Here is a 26459-nt window from a genome sequence, read left to right on the forward strand (position 1 = left end):
CTAAAGGCTTAAGGTTTTTTTTACCTTCATGCAAAAACCTTCTGTGTGCAGCAGTCCCCCTTAATACTTACCTGAATCCCATCTCGATCCAGTGATATGCACGGGAGCCTTGGCTTTCTGGGGACTCTCCCTTCCCATTGGCTGGGACAGCAGCGGGAGCCAATGTCAATCACAGCCAGCAAGCCAATGAGGAGAGAGAGGGGGTAGGGCGAGTTGCGGCTCTATGTGTGATTGGACATGCAGAGCCGCAGCTCAGAAAAGAGCCTGCTGTGGTGCCCCATTGCAAGCTGCTTGCTCTGGGGGCACACGGCAAGGGCCAAGAGTTGCAGCGGGGAACCCGAGAATAAGAGGATTGATCGGACTGCTCTGTGAAAAATCACTGCATAGAGCTAGTAAATATGTTTGTTATTATTTTTTTTAACTAAAACCTTTAATATCAATTTAAACTTTTCCTACCCACGCTATAGAAAAAAGATGGCTACAGCATGGGCTCACATTGCTGGTGTTCTGCCGAAAACTCCAACTTGCCAAGAACTCCAACCACTTCACTTCCGGTGACTCTACACCAGGAATAATTGGAGATTTCGACCACTTGGTGTTTTCACAAACTACCTTCAGCCTATACACTCCTGTACACGCTATAATGAGTAGACATTGTTAGTCCGCCCACTAGTTGTCGCTGCCTTGGAGGCGGCCATGTTGTTGGTTACTAGGACTAATAATGTCCACTCATTATATTGTGTACCGGAGTGTATATGCTGCCACCTGTGGTTGAAATCTCCAATTAGTCCTGATGTAGAGTCACTGGAAGTGACGTTGCTGGAGTTCTCGGTGAGTTGGAGTTTACAGCAGAACACCGGGAAGGCATCTATGGATGCCCTCCCGTGATCGCACAGTGCTCATCAGAAGTCCTTAGGTCACAGCTGATCACAGATCGGGGTAAATAGCCAATCACAGCGGCTCTTTACCATGTGCTGTGTCCAATCACATCTGATCACAGCATAAACAGGATTTGCCGGTTATCAGCAATCCTCTCCTGACAGTGCAGCATATGCGGATAACTGGCAAATCCACACAGAAGACATCAACACTAATAATCAGAGCACTGATCATCAGAGTCCCGATAATAAGTGCAGCCCCAAAATGCCCACAAATCCTACCAATCTGTTCCCATCAGTACTACCAATTAGTGCCCATCAGTAATGCTTGTCAGTGCCCATCAGTGATGCCTGTCAGTGGCCACCAGCGATGCCCATCAGTACCACTTATCAGTACAGCCTATTAGTTCTCATCAGTGTACATCAGTGAAGGAGAAAAATTATTTATTTAAAAAAAATTTATAACAGAAACTAAGAAAACCTTTTTTTTTTTCAAATTCAAATTTTTTTTTTTACGTTTAGCAAAAAATAAAAACCCTGGTGGTGATCAAATACCACCAAAAGAAAGCTCTTTTTAAAAAAAAAGTGATAACAATTTTGTTTGAGTACAGTGTTGCTTGACTGCGCAATTGTCATTCAAAGTGTGACAGCACTGAAAGCTGAAAATTGGCCTGGGCAGAAAGGGGGTGAAAGTCCCCAGTAGGCAAGTGGTTAAAAGAGAACTATGGGGTATTGCCCATTTATACTTACCTAGGTGGATGCAGCATTGGTCCCCTGGCGCTTCTGCACTGAGCGACCGAACATTGCCGATCGCTCGGTTCTGACAGGTAGCAGCTCTGTTCTGCCTCCTCATTGGAGCACTGGGCTGTGGAGGGGCGACCGCCTTTTAGCAGCTTGCTGAGAGGATAAGTCGGGTGTCACCTGGCAGATCCAATTCCGTAGTCCTGATGACGCACTGCCTGACATCTGTGACGTCAGCAGAGAGCGGACTTCAGACCGCTGAAAACAGGTCACAGGTGTGCAGATCAAACTATGATCAATAGTACAGCCAAACAAGCTTTGGTGTTACATCTCATTTAAATGCATGCCATCACCATGTGGTAACTCATGGGTCCTGAGTGCTCAAGGGAGGGAAGGATGGGTGGGCTGCGCCAAAATATTGAGCTTTCACTATACTGTATATGATTCTGACCTGGAATCTCTATGCTATCGTACTTAATAACTGTTCACATACTTCGCATTCCCTTGCAGCCTTCACTGCGTGCGGTAAAGTATTACACACTTTACATTTTACATCCATAATGAACAATGTCCATGTGCACAGACGCTGCACAATGTAAACACAGACTTCCCTCACAGGGCGGAAATGTGCAGGAAGTGCCCGCCTGTCACCTGAGCGGACGACTTCCGGGTCGCTCCTTGTCACATGACAGCTGGAAAGCATCTGCAGAATTCAATGCTAGACAACGATTTGATGTAAATCCGTGAAAGCTGGTGTCCCCGGAGATGGATTTCTGTACTGCTAACTGGTACCCTTTAGGGGACGTGTATTACCGGTCAGTATATGTGGCATGTGTTAAGAGACAAGTGAACCTTTGTTACTACTTACTGTGATACAGCTTGGTGTCTTGTACAGTAAGAAATATGGGTCTGTGTTACACTGCATAGTGCTGCAGCGAGGGTTGAAGGCTGGGTGGACGCCAGCATTTCATGTTACACTCATATTTAGGGTGAAATATGAGTCTGGGTCCTCCCAACCTACCTGAATCGTGGGGTTCTCCTCCTCCTAGTATTTTATATTCTTTTGAATATGGTGAAGCAGTGCAGGAGGATCTGAGAGTAGCTACAAGTCCCATCTGCAACCACGGCAGTGGGACTTGTAGTTCCCAAAGGAGCACAAGAGCAATGATGTCACCATAATCGTAGCACATAGGTCACTTCTAGTGATGTCACCACACTCGTAGCAGATAGGATTCTTCTAGTGACATCACCACACTCGTAGCACATAGGTTACTTCTAGAAACGTCACCACACTCGTAGCACATAGGTTACTTCTAGAAATGTCACCACACTCGTAGCACATAGGTTACTTCTAGAAACGTCACCACACTCGTAGCACATAGGTTACTTCTAGAAACGTCACCACACTCGTAGCACATAGGTTACTTCTAGTGAAGTCACCACACTCGTAGCACATAGGTTACTTCTAGTGAAGTCACCACACTCGTAGCACATAGGTTACTTCTAGAAACGTCACCACACTCGTAGCACATAGGTTACTTCTAGAAACGTCACCACACTCGTAGCACATAGGTTACTTCTAGTGAAGTCACCACACTCGTAGCACATAGATTACTTCTAGTGATGTCACCACACTCATAGCACATAGGTTACTTCTAGTGATGTCACCACACTCGTAGCACATAGGTTTTTTCAAGTGACATCACCACACTCGTAGCACATAGGTTACTTCTAGTGACCTCACCAAACTTGTAGCACATAGGTTACTTCTAGTGACGGAAACACAGTCACAGATCAGCAGAAAGGGCAAAAGAACCGCTCTAGTGATAAGGTAATCCCAACCATCAAAAATAAGGTGCAGCAAGGATCTGCAGTCCAGGCAACTATAATGTATAGAGAGAAATAGCCGCACTCCAACTTGAAGGTGAAAAATATAAAATCTGTTTTATTCGTATCCAAAAGATAAAATCAATTCAAAGTGTATCCATAATATAGTCAGAGACAAGATATGAACGCATAGTAGTTGACGCGTTTCATGGATAAACGTCCGCTTAGTCGTAACCAATGGTCTACCGTATATCATCACCTTTTATAGTCCATTGATTTCTCTCTAGTGATGTTACTGCACTTGTAGTCTATTGATTATTTCCTCTGGTGACGTCACCGCACTTGTAGACCATTAATTGCTTCTTCTGGTGACATCACCACACTTGTAGTCTGTTGTTTTCTTCCACCAATGATATCACCACATTTGTATTTTATTGATTTCTTCCTCCAGTGATGTCACCACTCTTGTAGACCATTATTTATTTCCTCTGGCGATGGCACTGCACTAATATTGATTATTTCCTCCAGTGACAATGCTGCACTTGTTGTCCATTGATTTGTTCCTCTGGTGACATCACTGCATTTGTAGTCCATTGATTTCTTCCTCTAGTGAATTCATTGCACTTGTAGTTCATTGAATATTACCTCCAGTGATGTCACCGCACTTGTAGTTCATTGAATATTCCCTCCAGTGATGTCACCACACTTGTAGACCATTCATTACTTCCTCTGGTGACATTGCCACATTTATAGTCTATTGATTTCTTCCTCCAGTGACATCACCACACTTATAGTCTATAGATTTCTTCCTCTGGTGATGTCATCGCACTTGCAGTCCATTGATTATTTCCCTTAGGTGACGTCACCACACTTGTAGTCCATTGAATTTTTCCTCCGATGACATCACCGAACTTGTAGTCTATTGATTTCTTCTTTCTGTGATATCACCGCACTTGTAGTCTGTTGATTACTTCCCCAACCCATTAATAGTAGGTCTGTGCACTCATACAGACCTGGGGCTGAGGGAAGACTCTTCAGGAGTCTGTACATTGCACCCGCAATGTATTGATTGTGGTTGCAATGCTCTAAAGCAGGCATGTCCAACCTGCGGCCCGGTACCACAGGTAATGCGGCCCACCCAGGGCCGGCGCTACCGCTAGGCATCGCACCTCATCCTCTACCCGGCTGTCTTGCTGTCTGTGGGGGCGCAGCCGCAATCGGCACCGTGCAGGCAGCCTGAGAGCCAGTGATTCAGGAGAAGAGCTCCACCATGGCACCGCCTCCTTGACCCCGCCCCCCTGAAGAGGCGAGAAAGAGGGGGCGCAGCATACCCTGCGCTTCCAGAGCATGGACTGCTCCAACTTTCTCTTCGCTCTCAAACGTGAGGCCTGGAGCCGGAGGACAGGCTGACTGGGGGCACAAAGGTGTGATACAAGATGGGCAGGAGGCACAGGCTACTGCAGGAGCTGCTGGAAGTGGAAGAAAATCAAGAAGACAGACTGGCATCATGGCATGGAAGGTACTCTCTGTCATCATACACAGACCTGGCCTGCAGATTTGCAAACAGACACTCTGGGACAATAGGGAGGGACTGCCGCTAGGAACAGGGCTAGGGGTCTCTGACATCTCCCCCTCACTCCCCTCTCTCAGCCCTCCCTCTCCCAGCCCCCCTCCCCCCCACTCTCAGCCTCCCTCCCCCCTCTCTGCCCCCCCCTCTGTCCCCCCCTCTCTGTTCCCCCCCCTCTCCCAGCCCCCCTCCACCCCACTCTCAGCCCCCCTCTCGCAGCCTCCCCCCCTCTCTGTTCTCCACCTCTCTGCCCCCCCCTCTCTGTCCCCCCCCCTTCTCTGCCCCCCCCTCTCAGCCCTCCACTCTCTCTCAGCCCTCCCTTTCTCTAAACCCCCCACTTCCCCCCTCCTCTTTCAGCCCTCTCTGTCAGCCCTCACCCCCCCCCCCTCTCGGCCCTCCCTCCTCTCTCTCTCTTAGCAGTACCCACCAAGATTACCCGGCAGCAGAAACTGGCAGCATTACCCACCAGCAGTAACCGCCAGCACTATCTGCCAGCAGTAACCCCCACAACTACCCACCAGCGGTAACCACCAGCAGTACCCACCAGCACTACCTGCCAGCAGTAACCCCCAGCACTACCCACCAGCTTTACCCACCAGCGGTAACCACCAGCAGTAACAGTCAGCATTACCCGCCAGCACTACATGGCAGTAACGGCCAGCTCTACCCACCAGCATTACTCACCAGCAGTACCCCAAAGCACTACCCACCAGCGGTAACCACCAGCAGTAACTGCCAGCAGTCTGCAAAATAAGTAGAGAGGTATGTGCATTAGTGTGTGAATTGTTGCAATATGCTTTTTAATAACTAGTTGTGTTTTTTCATAATATGTCATGTCCTTGTTCATACATGTATGAATAAGAACATTACATTTTCTGGCTGCCTAAGTCACATGTGCTAGGGGTGCAACTATCCCCCTGCACATAACTGTAAATATCCCAGCATGTGCAGTGTTTCTGACTCCTCCCACCATCACCACTTCAAATCACTGAAGTGCTCATGGTGGTTAGAGTGTTCCTTTAATATCTCTCAGAAGAAGTAAACTTCTGTATACTGATTCCATTTTATTTGATTATCCTCTAGTGGTGTTAAATTAGTGCGGGGGGGGGGGGGGGTGTCACAGGAAGGGCGCGGCAGCGTTTTATTACATATATACCTTAACTATAATATATATTTTGTATGCGGCCTGAGAAAATTTCTCTACGCTCAATGTGGCCCAGAGAAGCCAAAAGGTTGGACACCCATGCTCTAAAGGCTCCAATGTAAAAAAAAAAAAAAGTGACAGAGTTCTGGACTAGAATGTAAGGGGCTTGCGCTTAGGATACCTCGGTTCGGTGGATATAAGTGATACCAATATAAATAAATAAATATGTCTAAACTCAATAATTAATCAATAAATTAAATAAATAAGCTGCTGCTGGTATAAAAGGTGATACCTTTCAGACAATTCTAAAAAACTAAGTACCTGCGCTGCTTAAACCGAAACCATTAACATCAATTATACTAATTAATAAATATCATCATAAAGTGCTCGTGCAGATAAATAACTGTGCAACTGTGCATACAAATATAGTGTCGCACTAAATATAAATAACAGCATAAATATAAATATATTCCAAAAATAATCTCATATGTGTAACATATCATATATCAAAATAAATATAAAATTAAAAGTTCATAGCAATTATAATCTTCCAAACTGAATAAAGTGCAAGTCTCTTGTGCTCATATAAGTGCTTCGTGCTCAATAAATATATGAATAAAGTGCCGGTGCTCAGTCCTAGTGAGTTGGTGCTCCCCTCTCGGTTCCCCACTCACCAGAAGCTGAGAGAAATATCGCCTTAAAACTGGTTTTATGAGGTGAACACCTCTATGGATCGCCAACAGATACAAGCTGTAGATCTCCTGTGCCTCTATATCCAGGTAATTATCCAGGTAATGCTCCCCAATATCATAAAAAGAAAAGGGCCATCATCGTGCAGTATGTTCCAAAAGTTTATTATACACGCAACATAAAGATACACTTACAATATGTGGAAAGTCAATCCGCCTTTAGCAAACCCACGGGACGCCAAACGAATGGCCGTGGACGCGTTTCGCTCCGCCAATCAGAGCGTTCTCAAAAGCCTTTTGAGAACGCTCTGATTGGCGGAGCGAAACGCGTCCACGGCCATTCGTTTGGCGTCCCGTGGGTTTGCTAAAGGCGGATTGACTTTCCACATATTGTAAGTGTATCTTTATGTTGCGTGTATAATAAACTTTTGGAACATACTGCACGATGATGGCCCTTTTCTTTTTATGATATTGGGGAGCATTACCTGGATAATTACCTGGATATAGAGTTCTGGACTGCTGCTTTGTTTGCGAGAGCCTTAGTTTGACACTCCTGGCAGCACAGGGTGTTGTAATCTTTGATGCAGCACTTAGCAATGTTAAACTAAAAAAACAGTAAACGATGCCTGCCTTCATTCCAGAAATAAATAATGTTGGTTCAAGAGGGCTTTAATGCACTAACCAAATTAATCCAATTTCTACACGTTGAAATAGCTTGGCTCAGAATCGGTTGTACAGTGGGCCTTTTTCACTTCATGGATACCCCACATTTTTAATGGGATCATGCATAAGAGTAATCTGACACAGGTTTGTGATGCATTTCTGATGTTTAGAAGGCATATTTTGATTAGAATCATTTGCAGTTGTATACTTTTTACGAATGAGTCATGATAATGGCAGATGATACAGACACAATTCTTACTGGTACAGGGAGTTTACATTCATATTACATTATAAATATTAAATTGAATGTAAACCTTTACTAAGAAGAATATTTATTTATTACAGTTGGTTATATAGTGCTGTCAATTTACACAATGTTTTAGACACACACGTGTGTGTTTGTGTGTGTGTGTATGTATATATATATATATATATATATACACACACGCACGCATCAGTTCCTGCCCTCTAGGAGCTTACAATCCCGGGTGCCTAAATTGCATTCATACATACTAGGGCCAATTTAGACAAGACAGCTGCCATTGCTGACCTGCTTCAGAAAAAGTCTAAAGACTTGCAAATTAATTTGCTATAAACGGAATTAGAATCCAGAACTTTTATTAACATCTTCATGGGCCCTCCGGAGTCCGGGTCAATGGGAAGTTATTGTTTCTGCTCTTATTATAATTCCCCACTGGCTTTACTCCACTTTTCCTATGTTCCTCTGTTGTCAGAGACATTGGCTGCTAGAACTGGGCTATTTGATTGCTTCCATGTCTTGTTTTACTGTATTCGAGTTGCAGATTGGGATGTAAATGTTAGGAATGTCTATTCTTTATTTATTTGGGATACGTATGTAGCACTGGCAATTTACACAGCGCTTTACACATATACAGTATTTTGTACATTCACATCAGCCCCTGCCCTTGAGGAGCTTACAATCAAAGGATTCTAATTTATTTTCATACATACACATACTTGGGCCAATTTGGATAGGCTCTAACTACCCTACTAGCATGTCTTTGGAATGTGAGTACCCAGTTGAAACCCACGCAGGCACAGGGAGAACATACAAACTCCATGTAGGTAGTGGCGTGGTTGGGATTTAAGCTAATGACCCTAGTACTGCTAGGCAGAGGTGCTAAACACTAAGCCACTGTGCTAACCAACTAACAACCAGGGAGAACAATTTATTCACTTCAATTTCCAATACCGTGAAAGAAAACCCCTGTTAATTTATTTCACTTGCACATGATTTTGTATTTTAATGAATTTAGTGAGTGCTTTTTTTTTTCCAGGTTTTTTTCACTGTACTGGGGTCTGGTGCATTTTTGATGCTTTTTTGATGCTTTCCAGTGCTTTCTGGTGTGTTTTACCACGTTTCAGTGTAGGAAAAATGCAGCATGTTCTACATTTTTTTTTTTTTATTGGAACTGGAACACTCTGAAACTGACCACACTGGTGTGAACTATGCCATTAGAAACCATATAACCTACTTTCCATGCATTTTTATGCAGAAAAAAACACGCTGGACTGCATGTGGTGTGAACTGGCCCTTAAGATTTTCAACTCCTTTAGTAAATCAGAACTGGCACTGGCAGAGGTTTTAACCCTTCACCACTCCATGTAATTCAGAACTGGCACTGGCAGAGGTCTTAACCCTTCACCACTCCATGGCTTTCAATATACTTTAATGCCACTGAATTTATGGGATAGTGTTCTCAGTCCCATAGCCTAAAGCTGGATACACACTATTAAAATTCTCTTTAGATTTTTTCCTTTATATTTACCAAAACCATATAATATGAGGTCAAACATAAACTCTTTCAATTTGTACGCAATCTGGCAAGGCCCCTGCACTACATAGTAAAGGTAAATCTAAAGGAAATCTAACAACAAAAGTTGTATAGTGTGTATCCAGCTTAAGATTCAAGAATAAATACCATCCCAACTGTTAAACTAGCTTTATAACCTGACAGAACTACCTTTTAAAATTAAAGGTTGAAAATATGAATTGTTCTTAGAATGTTAGTCATTTTTATGTATTGTTTGTTTTTGCCTGCAGAAAGTTTGAATTGTATCAAATGAAATGGAACATCAGAGAAGAATTTAAAGATTGTCTTGTGGCAGTTGGTCCATATGGAGGTTCAATAGGTATATATCATTTTTTATTTTAATATAAATATATATATATGTTGCTACTTGTACCTTCCTGCAAAAATACTGGTCGGTTATGTAAAATTCAGCAGATGTTACACATTTTAGCTTCTGCTACAAAGTGTAGGTTTTCTCTACCTTTCAAAGGCCACTCTTTTGGACCATGTCCCTTTCTCCTTTAATTGGAGAATTAAAACACATGGGCTGCTTGTATATGTAACTCTTGTCAAATCAGTGGTTCTCTTACTAAGACCAGGGCTATGTAAATTTATTTAAAAATCTTCAATGCCCCAACAGTGAAAAAAGTTAATAGTTGTAAAATATACTGTGGATATAAAAAGTCTACACACCCTTGGTAAATTGGCAGGTTTCTGTGATGTAAAAAAAAAAATGAGACAGAGATAGATCATTTCAGAACGTTTTCCACCTTTAATGTGACCTATAAACTGTACAACTCAATTGAAAACAAACTGAAAACCTTTTTTTGGAGGGGGGAGGGTAAAAAAAAAAAAAAAACTAAAATAATGTGGTTGCATAACTGAGGATGTAGCTGTGTTCAGAATTAGGCAATCACATTCAAACTCATGTTAAATAGGAGTCAGTACACACCTGACATCATTTAAAGTGCCTCTGATTAACCCCAAATAAAGTTCAGCTGTTCTAGTAGGTCTTTCCTGACATTTTCTTAGTCGCATTCTACAGCAAAAGCCATGGTCTGCAGACAGCTTCCAAAGCATCAGAGGGATCTCATTGTTAAAAAGTATCAGTCAGGAGAAGGGTACAAAAGAATTTCCAAGGCATTAGATATACCGTGGAATACAGTGAAGACAGTCCTCATTAAGTGGAAAAAAATATGGCACAGCAGTGACATTACTAAGAACTGGATATCCCTCCGAAATTGATGAAAAGATGAGAAGAAAACTGGTCAGGGAGGCTGCCAAGAGGCCTACAGCAACATTAAAGGATCTGCAAGAATATCTGGCAAGTACTGGCTGTATGGTACATGTGACCACAATCTCCTGTATTCTTCATGTGTCTGGGCTATGGGGTAGAGTGGCAAGACGGAAGACCTTTCTTACGAAGAAAAACATCCAAGCCCGGCTAAATTTTGCAAAAACACATCCCAAGTCTCCCAAAAGCATGTGGAAAAATGTGTTATGGTCTGATGAAACCAAAATTGAACTTTTTGGCCATAATTCCAAAAGATATGTTTGGTGCAAAAGCAACATTGCACATCACCAAAAGAACACCATACCCACAGTGAAGCATGGTGGTGGCAGCATCATGCTTTGGGGCTGTTTTTCTTCAGCTCGGCTCAGGTGCCCCCATAGCAAGCTGCTTGCTGTGGGGGCACTCAAAAGGAGGGTGGGGCCAGGAGCAGCAACGAGGGACCCAAGAAGAGGAGGATACGGACTGCTCTGTGCAAAACAAACTGCACAGAGGTGGTAAATATAACATGTTTGTTATTAAATAAAAATAAATAAAAGGAGACTTTACAATCACTTTATGTTATTTCTGGGTGTCCCCAGGGTTACTGGAACTAATGTTCCGACTGGAAGATTTCCCCTCTATTGCTTTTGAAGTGACAACCTAACATTTGTGATTTTCTTTTACTTTTGGTGATAACAGAGGTACAAACAGCCTGATGGGTGTTCTTATCTCTCTCTATCCAAAACTAAAAAAGTTTTGCCATTTTTTTATACTTTAAATATTATAAGAACTCCCTCACAATTGTTAATAGTAGTTTGAAGCTTAGAGTGCATGATACCTGATAAGCTTTATCTGACAATAGACAGTGTTATACCTTAATTTGTCACAATTCTGCAAAGGCTCATTCATTACTAATGAATATTTTGTTTTTGTCTAACTTTTTAAAGCCTTGATGAAAAACTATTTGACAAAAGAGAAACCGAGCAGTTCACGTCCCGTTTTAGAAACGTACTCAGCATCTGGTGTTCTTTTAGCCACAATTCCGGTGAGTGATGGTACCTACAGTATTGTTTAATTTTATTGGTATAAAAGTGACCATTTTTTTTGTTATTTGTGAGATTGGAACAAAGTTATCCATAATACAGTAGTTGGATCCAGGATTAAGTAGACTGGTAGTTTTTCGGTTTGTCAGTCGTTCGATGTTGTTGTTTCTTAGCTCACTGCAAGTGGTTTTTAGTGGTTTAACATTGTGTTTTATTGCTGTTGTAACCTTTACCACAGAGAGCGTAACACATTGGGCATTTTAATAAAACAACTTTTTTCAAAGCTCGCTGTTGTACTGCAGATTTTTATTTGCTGTTACACATGGTGATCATTGTTAAGGAGAATTGCTGGTTTGTCATTTTTTTTTATTATTATTTTTCTTTTATCTACAATTTCATTGTAGATTTTTATGATCTGTACAGAATATTGCAGATTTTGAATCCTTCAGTAGTTATTCATTGGTTGTATAATTTCCTGTATATAGGGCAAATCTTCGTACATAAAATTCAGAGAAATAAAAAGCGAATGTCAGTTTCTGTACTTACAATAGTGATGTTGGAACCAAAGGATGGAACCACTGGGTGCAACAGGGGATGCAGGAATCTGCCACTCCAGGAAGGGGGAGATGTGAATATTTTGCCTGTAGGCTGTAGCTGCCAAATAGGGCCGAGATCCAGGGGACGGGCACTGGGGCCAGATACTGAATGTTGTCTTTGTATGTTTTTTTTTTTTTTTTAATTTTTAAAATGGTGACAGGTTTATTTTTTCAAGTGTATTTCATGTTACATGATTGCCGGTTTATATATGTATTGTTTTATTAAACATCTATATTTGTAGATTTGCCACTAATCTACAAATTATATAAAATTATACTTGGTATTTTTTTAATTGTAGTGGAAGAGTGGACAAGTGGTGCACCTGGATTGGACAGTATCTGAAGATCTAATGTGTATTCAGGAAGATGGAACTGTGTTAATATACGACATATTTTGTGTATATAAACGTCGTTTTAGCCTGGGAAATGTAAGTATATGATTTACACTTTAATTGTATGTCAGACTGTGTTCACATCAGAAAAGTACAGTAGACATTAACTGTATCTAACGTAAACAAGAATTGTTAATATTGTTTTTAGAAAAAAGTGCAATATTTTTGCAGTGAAAATGTGGGAAATGCAATCTGACATGAAGAGCCCCTTGTGGGGATAAACTAGGTATACATTTACCCACTAATAAAGGTAAATGTTTACAACACAATGCAAAAAAGTGATGTCAGAGGCTGGCCATCAATTTTAAAGGGGATGGGGGTAGGGGTTAGATGTACAGGAATGATGCAGTCATCCTCTGGGTTTCCACTTGGTTTTCATGTCAATAACAATGCTTCCTTGTTTTAAGCACATTTAAGTAAACAGTTTTGAGTAAGCACATTTATGCTGTGGAGTCAATTGCCATTGCAAGGAGAGCCAGTTTGGTGACATCTCCCATGCCAACTTATTAAACATTAGTGATTATAGTAAATTGTAATTCTTAACATACACCTGTTGTGAGAACAAAACAGAGGTTGCCATTAGCTGAATGGGTTAAGATGCCTCCATCTTCATTAGATGAATGAGTTATGCTCCTCCCTGCAGGAGTAGTCTAGGCAGGAAAAAATGTAAATGTACACACCCACAGGGCTGTCCCCACAGGCATAACCCACACACCCTCTGCTCAGCAAACCAGTTTGTTTCTGCCAAGAGAAGGCGTAGGACCTAGGTTTCCTGCTGGGTCTTCGGTCTCAGTTTTTTATTCTTTTCAGAATATTTTGTTTTATTTCTCTTTACTCACTTTGCTAGCTAGTGTTCAGGGGGATCCTCCTGGTGATCTGCAAGCAATGGTGGCTGGGGCTTTGCACTGGATAATCTAGATCCTTATGGTCCCCCCAGCCTGGCCTACGAGCGTGAGCAGGTTATAGTCCCTCACTAGGCCTCTCCACGATGGTGCCCCTTTCCGGATGGGGATGAGCCTGCGAGTGGTCGCCTCGCCGGGCTGCGACGACCTGGAACGCCCTGAGTCGCAGCGATGGGAGGGAGGAGGTCTGCCCGGAGTGGAGCCCACCCGGTCCATGGTATGGTGAGTAAATGTTACCCCCCTTGCCCCTGGTGGCCTTGGGGGGATGTGGGCCCTCTCCTGGGGATAATAGGACCTCTACCACCTAAAAAATCCCCCTGGCCTGTCAGGTACCTGGCCTCTGTGCCCTGTCTTCTTCTCCCGCCCCCGCTGGGGGCTATGTAACTAGGGCGCCTGGCGTTCTGAGGGGGGTGGCAATAGTACCTTGTTGCTCGCTGGGTCTTGTTGTAGATTCTTGAGGCTTTTATTGTGGGGTCCCTGGCTGCATGGCACGCCGTGGGCACCGCCATCTTAAGTGTGGGCATTGACTTGTATGGGGCAGACTTTTTCCCTGAGCTTCCTATTAAAATGCATTGGCTACCATTTTTGTGTAGTTCTATGTACTGCATTAGCAGCGTGACCTTTTACATCCAGGCCGAGGTCACTTCTGTGATTCTTCTTCCTGCTGCAGGCCGTTCAGGAGGGTTTTCGCTTGTGGTGGTACAGTACTGGGATCTTTGCGGGTATTCGCCCCCCTTGAACTTTTCAACCTTTTGCCACATTTCAGGCTTCATACATAAAGATATAAAACTGTAATTTTTTTGTGAAGAATCAACAACAAGTGGGACACAATCAGGAAGTGGAACGAAATTTATTGAATATTTCAAACTTTTTTAACAAATAAAAAACTGAAAAATTGGGCGTGCAAAATTATTCAGCCCCCTTAAGTTAATACTTTGTAGCGCCACCTTTTGCTGCGATTACAGCTGTAAGTCGCTTGTGGTATGTCTCTATCAGTTTTGCACATCGAGAGACTGCCCATTCCTCCTAGGTTGCTTGTGGCAAATTTTAAACGACACTTTTTATGGATATCTTTAAGAATGGCTTTCTTCTTGCCACTCTTCCATAAAGGCCAGATTTGTGCAGTATACGACTGATTGTTGTCCTATGGACAGAGTCTCCCACCTCAGCTGTAGATCTCTGCAGTTAATCCAGAGTGATCATGGGCCTCTTGGCTGCATTTCTGATCAGTCTTTTCCTTGTATGAGCTGAAAGTTTAGAGGGACGGCCAGGTCTTCGTAGATTTGCAGTGGTCTGATACTCCCATTTCAATATTATCGCTTGCACAGTGCTCCTTGGGATGTTTAAAGCTTGGGAAATCTTTTTGTAAATCCGGCTTTCTCCACAACAGTATCTCGGACCTGCCTGGTGTGTTCCTTGTTCTTCATGATGCTCTCTGCGCTTTAAACGGACCTTTGAGACTATCACCGTGCAGGTGCATTTATACGGAGACTTGATTACAAACAGGTGGATTCTATTTATCATCATTAGTCATTTAGGTCAACATTGGATTATTCAGAGATCCTCACTGAACTTCTGGAGAGAGTTTGCTGCACTGAAAGTAAAGGGGCTGAATAATTTTGCACGCCCAATTTTTCAGTTTTTTATTTGTTAACAAAGTTTGAAATATCCAATAAATTTCGCTCCACTTCATGATTGTGTCCCACTTGTTGCTGATTCTTCACAAAAAATTACAGTTTTATATCTTTATGTTTGAAGCCTGAAATGTGGCAAAAGGTCGCAAAGTTCAAGGGGGCTGAATACTTTCGCAAGGCACTGTCTTTAAGGGGGACACTTTGCAGAATGCTGCGATCGGCGGTGGGTACCGCGATCAGCGCTTTTTAAAGTGACAGTACTCAGTTTTTCTGTAACTTTGAATATGGAGTCCCAGGTTGTAATTTCACCCTCAGACTCACTCTGTGCAACTCCTGGACAGTCCGGATTGCAGTTGCTGGCTGCGATTTCAGCAGCTCTGAAAATCCTGGCAACAAAAGTTGATTTTGTCAGGAAAAAGGTTAATAGCCGAAAACGGCCACTGCCTTCTCCATCTTTGGTGGAGTCCTCTGATTCAGAGGCTGACGTGGTCACCACAGACGCCCCCCTACCTGAAGGGCTGCTGTCCTTGCAGTCAGATGGTGAAGAGGACCTGTCTTCTTCGTTTGCAGCGCGGGAACGTGCTTTGGTGGAAGCCCTGATTATTTCAGTGAGGGAAACTTTACATTTGGCTAATGAGCCCACGCCAGCAGGGACACTGGTGGTCTTTGGCTCTATCAAGACCCAAAAGTCTGGCAAGGTTTTTCCCACGGATGCCAGCCTGTCAACATTCTGGAGCGAAGGCGATCAAGCTTTGCCTGTTCCACTGGATGAGCCGGCTACATGGCTCTCCGGTTCAAGGAGGTGGCCAAGATTCTGGTTTGGGCGGAAGCCAATGTTCCAGCTCTTTCTGCAGTCCACATCCCGGGTGTGGATTATTGGCAAACGGATTACCTGAGTTGTTAGGTGTTTGATCAAGGGGAATAGTCCGCCTCATCCGGAGGTGTTTCACCTCCTGTGTGTCTGGTGGGGGACTCCGGAGGTGGATCTGTTTGTGTCTCACCTCAACCGAAAAGTCCAGAGGTTTGTGGCCAGGTCTCAGGATCCTCTGGCCGACGCCACAGACACTCTGGTGGCTCCTTGGAGCCTGTATTGGCTGATTTATGCCTTCCCTCCGCTGGTACTCCTGCCGAGGTTTCTTCGCCAGCTGGCGGTGGAAGGCATTCCGGTCTTTCTGCTGGCACCAGATTGGCCTTGGCGGTCTTGGTATGCAGACCTGGTAAAATTAGTCGTAGATCCTCCATGGAGATTTCCTCGGAGGGAAGATCTGCTGTCTCAGGGACCGATCTTCCGTCTTGCTTTATGGTCGCTGGCTTTAATGGCTTGGCTGTTGAAAGCAAGTTGTTGAGGAATAGAGGCCTTTCTGAGTCGGTGATTCCCACCCTGTTGAAGGCCATTCCCACCCTGTTGAAGGCCAGGAAGTCGACATCTAGGAAGATCTATCATCGTACGTGGAAATCGTACATTTCATGGTGTGAATTGCTGCAGCTGCACCCTCGGTTGTTTTCTATAGCTAGGGTTTTGGCCTTTTTACAAAACGGGGTTGAGCCGCACCTGGCATTGGGCACTATCAAGGGTCAGGTGTCAGCCTTGGCTATTTACTTCCAACGTCTGTTGGCTACTAATAGCATGATTCACACTTTTATTCAGAAGGTGCGTCATCTGGGGCCTCCGAGGAGATCTCCGTTACCTCCGTGGGATCTCAATCTGGTTTTGTCTGTTCTTCAAAAGCCTCCTTTTGAGAATATCAGGGAGATTTCTCTGCTTTCGTTGTCTTATTATTGCCAGCAGTTTAGACATTAATGGTTGTGTGTTGAGTTATTTTGAGGAGACAGAAAATTACGCTGTTATACAAGCTGTACGCTCCCTACTTTACATTGTAGCAAAGTATCATTATTCAATGTTGTCACATGAAAAGATATAATAAAATATATACAAAAAAATTAGGGTGTATTCACTTTTGTGAGATACTGTAGCCATCCTCTCTTAGGCCCCTTCCACACTATACAGGCTCTGTTGGAGTCCACCTGCTCAGTGGAGACTCTGTCCACTGATCCCCAATGAGCAGGGAAATGGCTAGTCTTTGTCCACTCCACTTTATGCAGAGTAGACACAGACACAGCCCGCTCTCCTCTATTGACAGTTGTATGTAAATGGACCGCCTGTCCATTTATACCCGACTGTCATCCGATCCACTAGACGAATGGCGAACGAATCCCCATCCGTCTGTTTTTAGGGGACCGAATCTAAAGTCGGTCATTGTCAAGACACATGTCCATTGTGACCCACTGCTCCATAGAGGAGACTGGAGGCTCCAATCGGGTCCGCCTGAAATCCTGACAAACGGACCCAGTTAGTCCGCTAGCATGAGAGAGGCCTTACTTGCTTCTGAGATGGACTATAAGCTGTATAGTGCGCAGCACTGCTCATTCCAAACAAGCGGGAGCTCACCGATGACGTTACAAGGAAGTAGAAAAACGCAGTAAAAAATGTTTTTAAAGAAAAATAGGGCCATTAAGTAGTAGATGTGTATGGAGAGAGCGCTCAATGATGGCTGGTAAAGCCTGGAGAAGTGACATCACTCTGGATCCTATTTCCTATCTGTGATTGGCACTCCCTCCTCTTCCCTGCAGCCAACGCTAACTGACACAGGGGAGCCAGATCATGTGACTGGACCGAGCTGAAAATAGGTAAGTATACAGTATAAATCCTTCTTATACAGGTTAGTCAGCATAGGTGTTAGGAGGAGGAGAGAGCAATTTTAAGGTTAGTTGGGATTAGCTTGGAATTTTACTTTAAGTGCTATATATGACCAATGGTTATTATATAGAAAAATAAATAAATTGTATATTCTAGATACATGTTTGTAATATTGATATTTCTTTTAATAAAAATGAAAGAGCAGACAATTATTTTGTGTACTTACTAAAAATGTTTACCTACATTTTTTTTTTTTTTTTTTTTAAATCTGATATTTTTATTAAATGTTTCATGTTGTTAACCCATAAAAAACAGTCCTACAACACCATTTACAGCTTCCATCGAGAACCATGTTCATGTCATGTAATTTATATATACAGTGAAACAATCATCTGTTACATTAAGAGCAGCATCATAAGATGTAGTACATTCGGTATAAAAGTTTTGACTGAAGTTAGAGGCTGACATACTGACAGAACAGGCTGACATAAAATAAACAAAAATAAGATCAAAACCAAAAAACATATATCACAAGCCATATACCACATCTAGTTTATTATGAGCATCTCCCACACATCAACGTCCATTCATAAGAATTCCTAGGTTAGATACCCATCTACGCCCAAGTCATAAGAATTCCTAGGTTAGATACCCATCTTATTTGACAGGCATATCCGAGACGCCCTCCAGCCGGTCAATCAGCAGGACAATAGTCTATGTAGAAGCAGGGTTAGGGCCAGTCTAGGGGTAGCTAACCACATATCCCATATCTTTTCAAACCATGTAGGGCACTTCCTGTCCTGAAATACAAGTTTCCCTCTATACAGGGTAGTGTTAATTTGAGCTTTAAATTCCTCCCAAGTAGGTTGATGTGGTGATAACCATTTTTTCGTGACTAACATCCTTACTTGAAAGAGGACTCCAATGATCGGTGTATACATATTTTCAGGCAAAGCAGATTTGTCTAAGATACTTAACAGACAAATACTTGGATCTGTTGCAAAAGTTACCTCAAACACAGTGTCTATAGTGGCTAGTACTCCTTGCCAATAGCGATGTACCTCTGGGCATTTCCGCATCATATGAATGAGATTAGCAGGGCCCCCTCGGCATTTAGGGCAAAGTGGAGTGTCTCTACGTCGCCAGGTATAAAGTTTTTCCGGAGTATGGTAAGTTCTTTGTAGGATAAAACATTGTGTGAGCCTGTGGGTAGGAAATAAAGACACCACAGACAGAGCCATCCCCCAGTGGTCATCTGAAAGGTGACCCAGGTCTTTAGGCCACTGCGCACGAGGCGGTACATAAATCTTTTCCTGAAATCTAGCATGTAATATAGTGTACAATTGAGAGATAAGCCCTTTTTTAGAGTAGCACTTGACAATAAATTACCGACACTAGATTTTTGGAGTCTCATAGTATGAGTATGCGACTGAGACTGGAGGGTGTTTCTCAACTCCAAGATTTGGAAAAACGTTGCTGTGGAATTGAAAATTCAGCACATATTTATTCAAAAGATTTAAGGGTAATATTATCATACAGTTGTGCAACATATTTGATCTCTCTATTGTACCAGAGCGTGAAGCCTTTAAGAATATACAGCTTCCTTATTTGGCATTCTTTCATAAGGGTATACAGTGTAAGAACCCATCAGTATATACTTTTCATTGCTTGCCATACTTTATCTATCAGAACACATGTAGGTAAGTCACAGCATGAAATTGATCTTCCAGATTCCAACTGGGCCATAAGGGGGTATTTAGTACTCCCTGAATTGGATCTAGATTGTTTTCCTGGTCCTATTCCTGTAGATGCTGTAATTGGGAAGCCAATAGAACTTAATGTGAGGTATGGCCAGCCTTCTGCCATCTTTACATTAACGTAGACAGTTTATTTTGGGAAGAGGGGCTTAAGATTTAACCTAACCTAATCCTGGACATTGCTAGGGACCAACACTCCTAGGTATTTGAATGTGGTACCTACATGGCTCTGTTGGGCTTCTCTTGGTAGTGGTACCTGCAGGGGGTTAGCAACATGCAATAGAACAGATTTATGCCAGTTGATGCAAAAACCGGAAAACTCCCCAAATTGTTGTAGTAATTCCATTAGCCTTATCAAGGATCAATCCGTGCCACCCAGAAATAATAAGGGCATCATAGGCGTATAACTCCCCCTTATCCTCCCTATGTGCCCTCCAAAACCCCACTATATCAGGCATTTGTCTAATTGCCAGGGCCAGGGGCTCGATTGCCAAAGCAAAAAGGAGAACAGAAAGGGGCCATCACCTACATTTTAATGTAAAATAAGATACCATTACTGGGGATTTTTAAAAGTCTGCTTTTGTTGAAGAAACAAAAAACAGAACTCTCCATGTATGTTATATACTTTGCAAGGTGTTTAACTACTACCTTCTTTTACAGGAACTAAAACAAGCTATGGCGCTCATTTTCTCAAATTAAGTAGGTTGGTCAGTCTGCTAAAATTTCATATTTCTTTCTAGGTGGTGAACAATAAAAAACATGCATCTATGCATTCCTATAATACTCTTTCCCAGTATATTGCCAAGAACACAAGGCTTACTGTAGCACACCTAAAAAAGTTAGGAATGACTGGCGTTTGACTTGAAACTCTCTGCAGACTTCAGGGCAAATCAATGAGCCAGTAACGCAAGAAGGATATAACATTTGTGGGAGAATTTTGTATGCAGAACAGTGTTGACATTGCGGCATGAAAGCAACATGCGATTGCAGCTTGTTGGTAAAGAGGTTATTTTTAATAAATTACAAAATTATGTGTTGCAGTTATGTATGTTATGTACATTTTTTTTTTTTTTTTTGCATTTTTAGAATTTTCCTTTAATGTGCATTTTGTGGAAATAGCTTTGGACCTTAGAAGAAGGGCTATACCCTGAAAATGTAACTGTTAGTAAAAATAAAAAACACACAGACAGTAATCAATTATGATGTGGTTTTACAAAGCGTGTAAAATTGAGCTTTAGAAGTGTCAGAATTAGTTTAATAATCACTACTTACCAATCAGTTTGACCCTCATGTTGATCATTAGATGTGGCATTGGGAAGTTGCATATTTACACATGGAATGGGATTTTGTTGTGTAATAATATGTCTCTTTGCAGGAAACTAAACAGAACCAGATTCTGGAAGCCAAGGTGTTTCATTCTGAATATAGAACTGGAATTGCAGTATTAACGGGAGCAATGAACTTTACTCTCACTTCAAATATTGATGACCTAAAACTGCGCCGGATGCCAGAAATGCCAAGTAACGTGCAGCTTCCTGTGTATTTTTACTTATCAGTCTTTTATAGGCATTGGAAAAGTATTTCAATTGTTTGTTGTGTCTGTTTTGCAGATCCTAAAGTTCTACCATCTTGTTGGACTATTCTTTTTCAGGACAGGATAACACTCATTTTGATAGCTATAGGCAATGATTTGTACCTGATGGATAACACAGCATGCTCTGTTGTGGTAAGTAAAACTGTTTTCTTTTTTTTTTATGTCAATATACCGTAACCTTTTTTCTTTACTGCCTATCATGTCGCCATTGGTTCTTTATTATCCAACCACAAATTGAGTGAGGCATGTTGTATTGCTTAAACTGCAGGGGAGTAACAAAAGGTACTATTTCAAATATTCAAAAGTTTTTTTATTTTTTATTCAAAGTGTTTATAATGCTGAGAGACACATAGAGGCACCACCAATCATTTCTCATCCAAAAAATGCTAGTTGCTTGGCAGTGATGCTCTCTCACTGTGACTTCAAAACTTTGTGTAACTAGCCCTGAACAAATATACTGATGAGCATTTTTGACCTTCCTGACATGCCAAAACTGTTTTGGGACAGTGATTCAGAAAGCATTTAATAAAAAGAGTCAGGATAACATCCTTTCAACTAGTATTTTCAGAAGCACAGTGGCTAAGTGGTTAGCACTTCTGCCTGGCAGCACTAGGGTTATCGGTCTGAATTCCCACCTTAACACACACCTGCATGAAGTTTGCATGTTCTTCCTGTGCCTGCGTGGATTTCCTCCAGGTACTCCAGTTTCCTCCCACATTCCAAAGACATGCTGGTAGGTTAATTGGCTCCTGTCAAAATTGGCCTTAGTATGTGTATGTATGAATGTGAGTTAGGGAGCTTAGATTGTAAGCTCCTTGAGGGCAGGGGCTGAGGTTGCTGTACCTCATATGTAAAGCACAGTTGGCTCCATTCACAAACCAGTATCTTACTGCATCCGCAAAGCCTTTTTAAAAAAAAAACTTTTATTTACAAAAAGAAACCTACTAAAATACAGCATGCGCTATTTATTGAAGTAATTCTGTATTTTAGTAGTGAAAAACTGCGGTAATTTAACACCAATGGTAGCCAGTGTCCTTAACAAACAGTGTAAATAGCTGGTTGTTAAGAAGCGGGCGGCCCCTGGCGTTCTTTACAACCAGTAAACAACATGGTTGTTAAATACCGGGTGGTCGCAGCATTCTTAACAACTGATGAGTCATTAGCTGGGGTTGCCCGCTGACAGCTGTAAAAAGAATTGCCAGAAATTAAAAAATTTTAGAAGAAATTATGAAAAATAACTGTTTGGGGGTCCCCCAAGCTATTCCAGTCCCTTGGGGTCTGGTATGGATTTTGGTGAAAAAAACCTCAAGCCAAAATTAAAAGAAAAAAAAATGTCATGGGGTCCAGACCATCATTATCCACACATGCATAGTACCCCATACTCATTCACATAGGGGGAGGGTGATCTGGGGTACCCCTTGGTAAAGGAGGCTTCCAGAATCTGATAAGCCCCCCTGCCCACAGACCCCCCACAACCACCGGCCAGGGATGTGGGGAAGAGGCTCTTGTCCCCATCAACATGGGGACAAGGTGCTTTTGTGGGGAGCCCCCCCCCTGCCCCAAAGCCCCCCCCCCCTCCATGTTCAGAAAAGTGAATGATCTGAAGCATACACAGTGATCTACCTTCATCCCTATATATACATACATATAAAGACAAGGCAATGGTCATGGGACTTTAAATGAGGTAGCTCACTAAATAGATGCAGCTTAAGTACAAATAATGATTTATTACAAATTCCATAATAAACAATTATGCATTATAATGATTTGCATTGATTATACAGCCATATACAGTAAAAATTGACATAGGGAAATCTATATATAATAAAACCCCACATGTATGATAATGTTCATAAAATTCCGTAGTAAAGTACACAATTGGTCTGTGAATGGACAGATATATCTTGGCATCTCTGGAGCTCTACGCGTTTAGTAGATCCTAGTAATGTCCACTCCTCAGGAGTTTGATGCAACAAGGTGTCTATAAATAAGTAAGAATAATCTCATTTCAATAGTTTTTATTAGAAATTTTTCAAACCTACAACAAGCATTTTGCCAGAGAATACAAAGATCAGAGCATACAAACATAGCAAATAATAGCTTATACTTTAAATTGAGAAAAGTACCTAAAGTCTGAAAAAGAACGAGGAGAAGGACCCAAAGTTAAATCCAAAATCCTACGCCTAGGGCACCAATCAAGGCCAGAGGAAACGCGCCACGAGGCCAGGAACCCCACTGGGAGCATACTGTGCCCCGGCCTTATCACCCGCCCCCCCCCAATAAACCCCTGCCCCCCCCCCCCCAAGATTGAAGTAAGAATAATCTCATATAAACCTGACCATCAAATCTTTTGTTTACATTCCGCTGACAGCTGGCCTATGTTTACTGGTTCCTAAGGATGCCAGCGGTTGCCGGTTCCTTCAGTATTGCATGCCTGGACCACTACCTATTTATTGCATGCATTTAATGTTTTATTTCCTTCAGGGAATTGAGTTTTAACGCCTGTTCATGCGGTTTTTACCGAGCATTTTGCGGTAAATACTGCAAAATGGCATAGTGAATTGACCTTTTTAAGGATCGCATGCGATATTTAGGTAAAACGTGTCCTGACACCAAAATACTGCATGCAATATGCTTTTGTGACTGAAGCCCTGGGTAAACTGTTGGCGCTATACAAGTACCTGTAAGAAATAAATAAATAAAGTTTAGCTATTATATCAATCGCCCGGAGGTGAAAGGTATAAGACCTCTATCAACCAATGCTCTACTATTCTAATCCTAGTGAAGCTTCCATATCTTGTATGGCAGCATTACATAGAGGATTTTGTATTGCCTTCTCAAAACCAGAGCAGCAGGAGCTGTAAGAGGTTAAACTTGGGTGAACAGTTGTCTTTTTTAACCTCATTAATTATAGAACAGTCTCTTTCACTTTTTGCTCTAAATCAGCAACTGTGTTTGCCATTTTCCCAAAAATATGCCACATTCTGCCACATTTTAGTACAACAGCTAGCAGGCATTTTAAATGTGTCACAAATTAGTTGTTTGTGTTCATAAATTGCAGCAGGCCACTGTTTTTTTTTTTTTTTAATTAATAGGCCCTAAATGTATGCTAATGCTAATACATGGCATTGAAAAGGAAGGTGCAGGCAGGTAACTTTTTCTTTTTTTTTTTTTTTTAACAGACTCTGCCTGGAATAAGCCCAATGTGTGGAGCATATCTTCATTTTTCTGTTTCTTTTCATCATAAGTATCTTGCAGTCTTTACAGACAGTGGATACATTTGGATGGGAATGTCTTCACTCAAGGTGAGCAAAGTATTTGTAAAAATAAATATAGTAATGTTCTTTATATCATGAAAGAGTTTTCTGTTGTGTGGTAAATGATTAAAGCCATACTCCTAGGTTTGGGTTGCCTGTGCCCAACTTTTACACCTCTAGCTATCCTGTTGGAGCACCCCTGCACCGTTTTATTTTTTTTAAATGCGCATACATACCTTATTTCAGATGTCTCTTTTGACCCGGTAACATTACAGGTCCTTTTTGACCCTCTATTACTACAGTGGTGGACAGATCATAAATGCTGAAGAGAGGAGCCCTATACATTCTCACACGAGTCCAAAGAAAGAGTGGGCCCTTGATGCCCTGGGCTCTCAGGAAGTGGGCTAAATGATAATGGGAACCATCTTATGGGGATGGCCTGTAGTGTTTACTTTGGGCACTGGATTCTACATTAGGTGCTACGGTAGTTCAGTGTGGGTAGTTCATCTAAGAGGGCTCGACAGATCATGGTCTATTTATATGGTTCCCAGACCAGGACCGCTTTAGGGCTATGTCCACCATAACAGATGAAGCTTGGACCTCTAGTAGGCCCAGCTTCTCAAGAAGGTAAGACAAGGTTTACTTATATATTTACACTGGTTCCTTTCTTTTTACTAACATATCCTGCATTGTGTAGCACAATATACAGTTTTATAGGCAGGGGATTTGGGTGTTATTCACTTTATTGTAGTAGCCCCTGTAATTTTTTTTTTTTTTTTATCATTTCTTGGCACAAGCAATTTAAACTTTCAGTTTTTTTTCCCCCCTACTGGAAGATAAGGTAACTGCTTCGCACCTACCAGATGATTCCCTGCTCCCCCCCCCCTTTTTTTTTTTTTCACCCAAAATACACATTGCACGTTGCTGCGCTCCTGCTGCCATCTTTTACAAAGACACTGCCACAGGAACACAGTCAGTGCTTGCTTTATAGTGGCTCCTATATCTGGACATGCACCCCATCTATTCTGCACTTCATAATCATCAACACATCCTACAGGAGATCCCCTTACTTGGCAATTGCGAATAACATCCAAAAGGGAGCTGAGACAATAGAGCTGTATGTGTTCTGCAGACAGCCTACAGGAAACTGTATCCTCCACATGAGGCGATAATAGCTGTTCCATTGTCCCAGAGCAATGTCCTATTATGACACTGCTCCCATTATCTAACTCTGGCTCACTTTCAGGCACGCAACATGTGGCCTGTCCGACAAAAAAAGAGTTCTCTGCAACTATGTTTATAGTCCTTTGAAAACTCTCAGCACTTCTAGAATCTTTGGTTTTCTGAGGCGTCCTCTCTGCCCCCCGATCCTGTTCAGCAGAAGTGGAACCTCTTTACTATAAGGCTATCTGAAGGTATAAAGGACTCTCAATAGCAGAGATTGCAGAGTATTTTCCCTCCCTTGCATTTTATGAGGTACAAGCTTTAATGGCTTGGTCATGAAGGGGGGGGGGGGGTAAGTCTTCTGGAGGTCAAGTTGTTAAAGTGATTGTAAATGCTTGTTTTTTTTGTTGTGTTTTTTTTTAATAAAAAAAAAATATATACTTACCTGTTCTCTGCAATGGAATCGCACAGAGAGAGGCCCCGTACCTCCTTTTCTTGAGTCCCCCTACCAGCACTCCTGGCTCCTCCTCTCTGGCGAGTTCCCCCACAGAAAGGCGCTCTCTATGGGGGCACTTGCTACCCACTCCTTTGTCACTGGCTTTGATTGAAAGCATTGGGGGCCAATAGGGTGGGGGGAACTGGGGATGAAGGGGATACTGATGTCCAAACATTTCTTACCTTAATGCAAAAAATGCATTCAAGTTTAACTAAAGGCAAACTTTTTTTTTTTAGTTTTGGACAGAGTGGGGAGGTATTAGAAGCCCTGTCAGTTTTATTGCTGTCTGTGCCCCCGGTAAGGAGATTCACCCTCTGTTTGTCCTGTTTA

The 26459-nt window shown here is 42.3% G+C and overlaps 1 protein-coding gene across 1 annotated transcript in view; it reads left to right on the top strand.

Moving 5' to 3' along the window:
* The first annotated feature begins 2284 nt into the window (after nt 1-2284).
* Nucleotides 2285-26459, top strand: part of VPS16 (VPS16 core subunit of CORVET and HOPS complexes) — a 160589-nt gene continuing 136414 nt past the window's right edge. Inside the window, exons 1-7 of the mRNA XM_082261094.1 lie at nt 2285-2434; nt 9575-9663; nt 11544-11641; nt 12535-12663; nt 20994-21138; nt 21229-21344; nt 24395-24517. Coding sequence (XP_082117220.1) covers nt 2385-2434; nt 9575-9663; nt 11544-11641; nt 12535-12663; nt 20994-21138; nt 21229-21344; nt 24395-24517 — 750 coding nt within the window. The 5' untranslated portion in view covers nt 2285-2384. The remainder of the gene's footprint in view (nt 2435-9574; nt 9664-11543; nt 11642-12534; nt 12664-20993; nt 21139-21228; nt 21345-24394; nt 24518-26459) is intronic.

The sequence above is a fragment of the Pelophylax lessonae genome (assembly GCF_965119305.1).
Source record: "Pelophylax lessonae genome assembly, chromosome: 6".
NCBI lineage: Eukaryota > Metazoa > Chordata > Amphibia > Anura > Ranidae > Pelophylax > Pelophylax lessonae.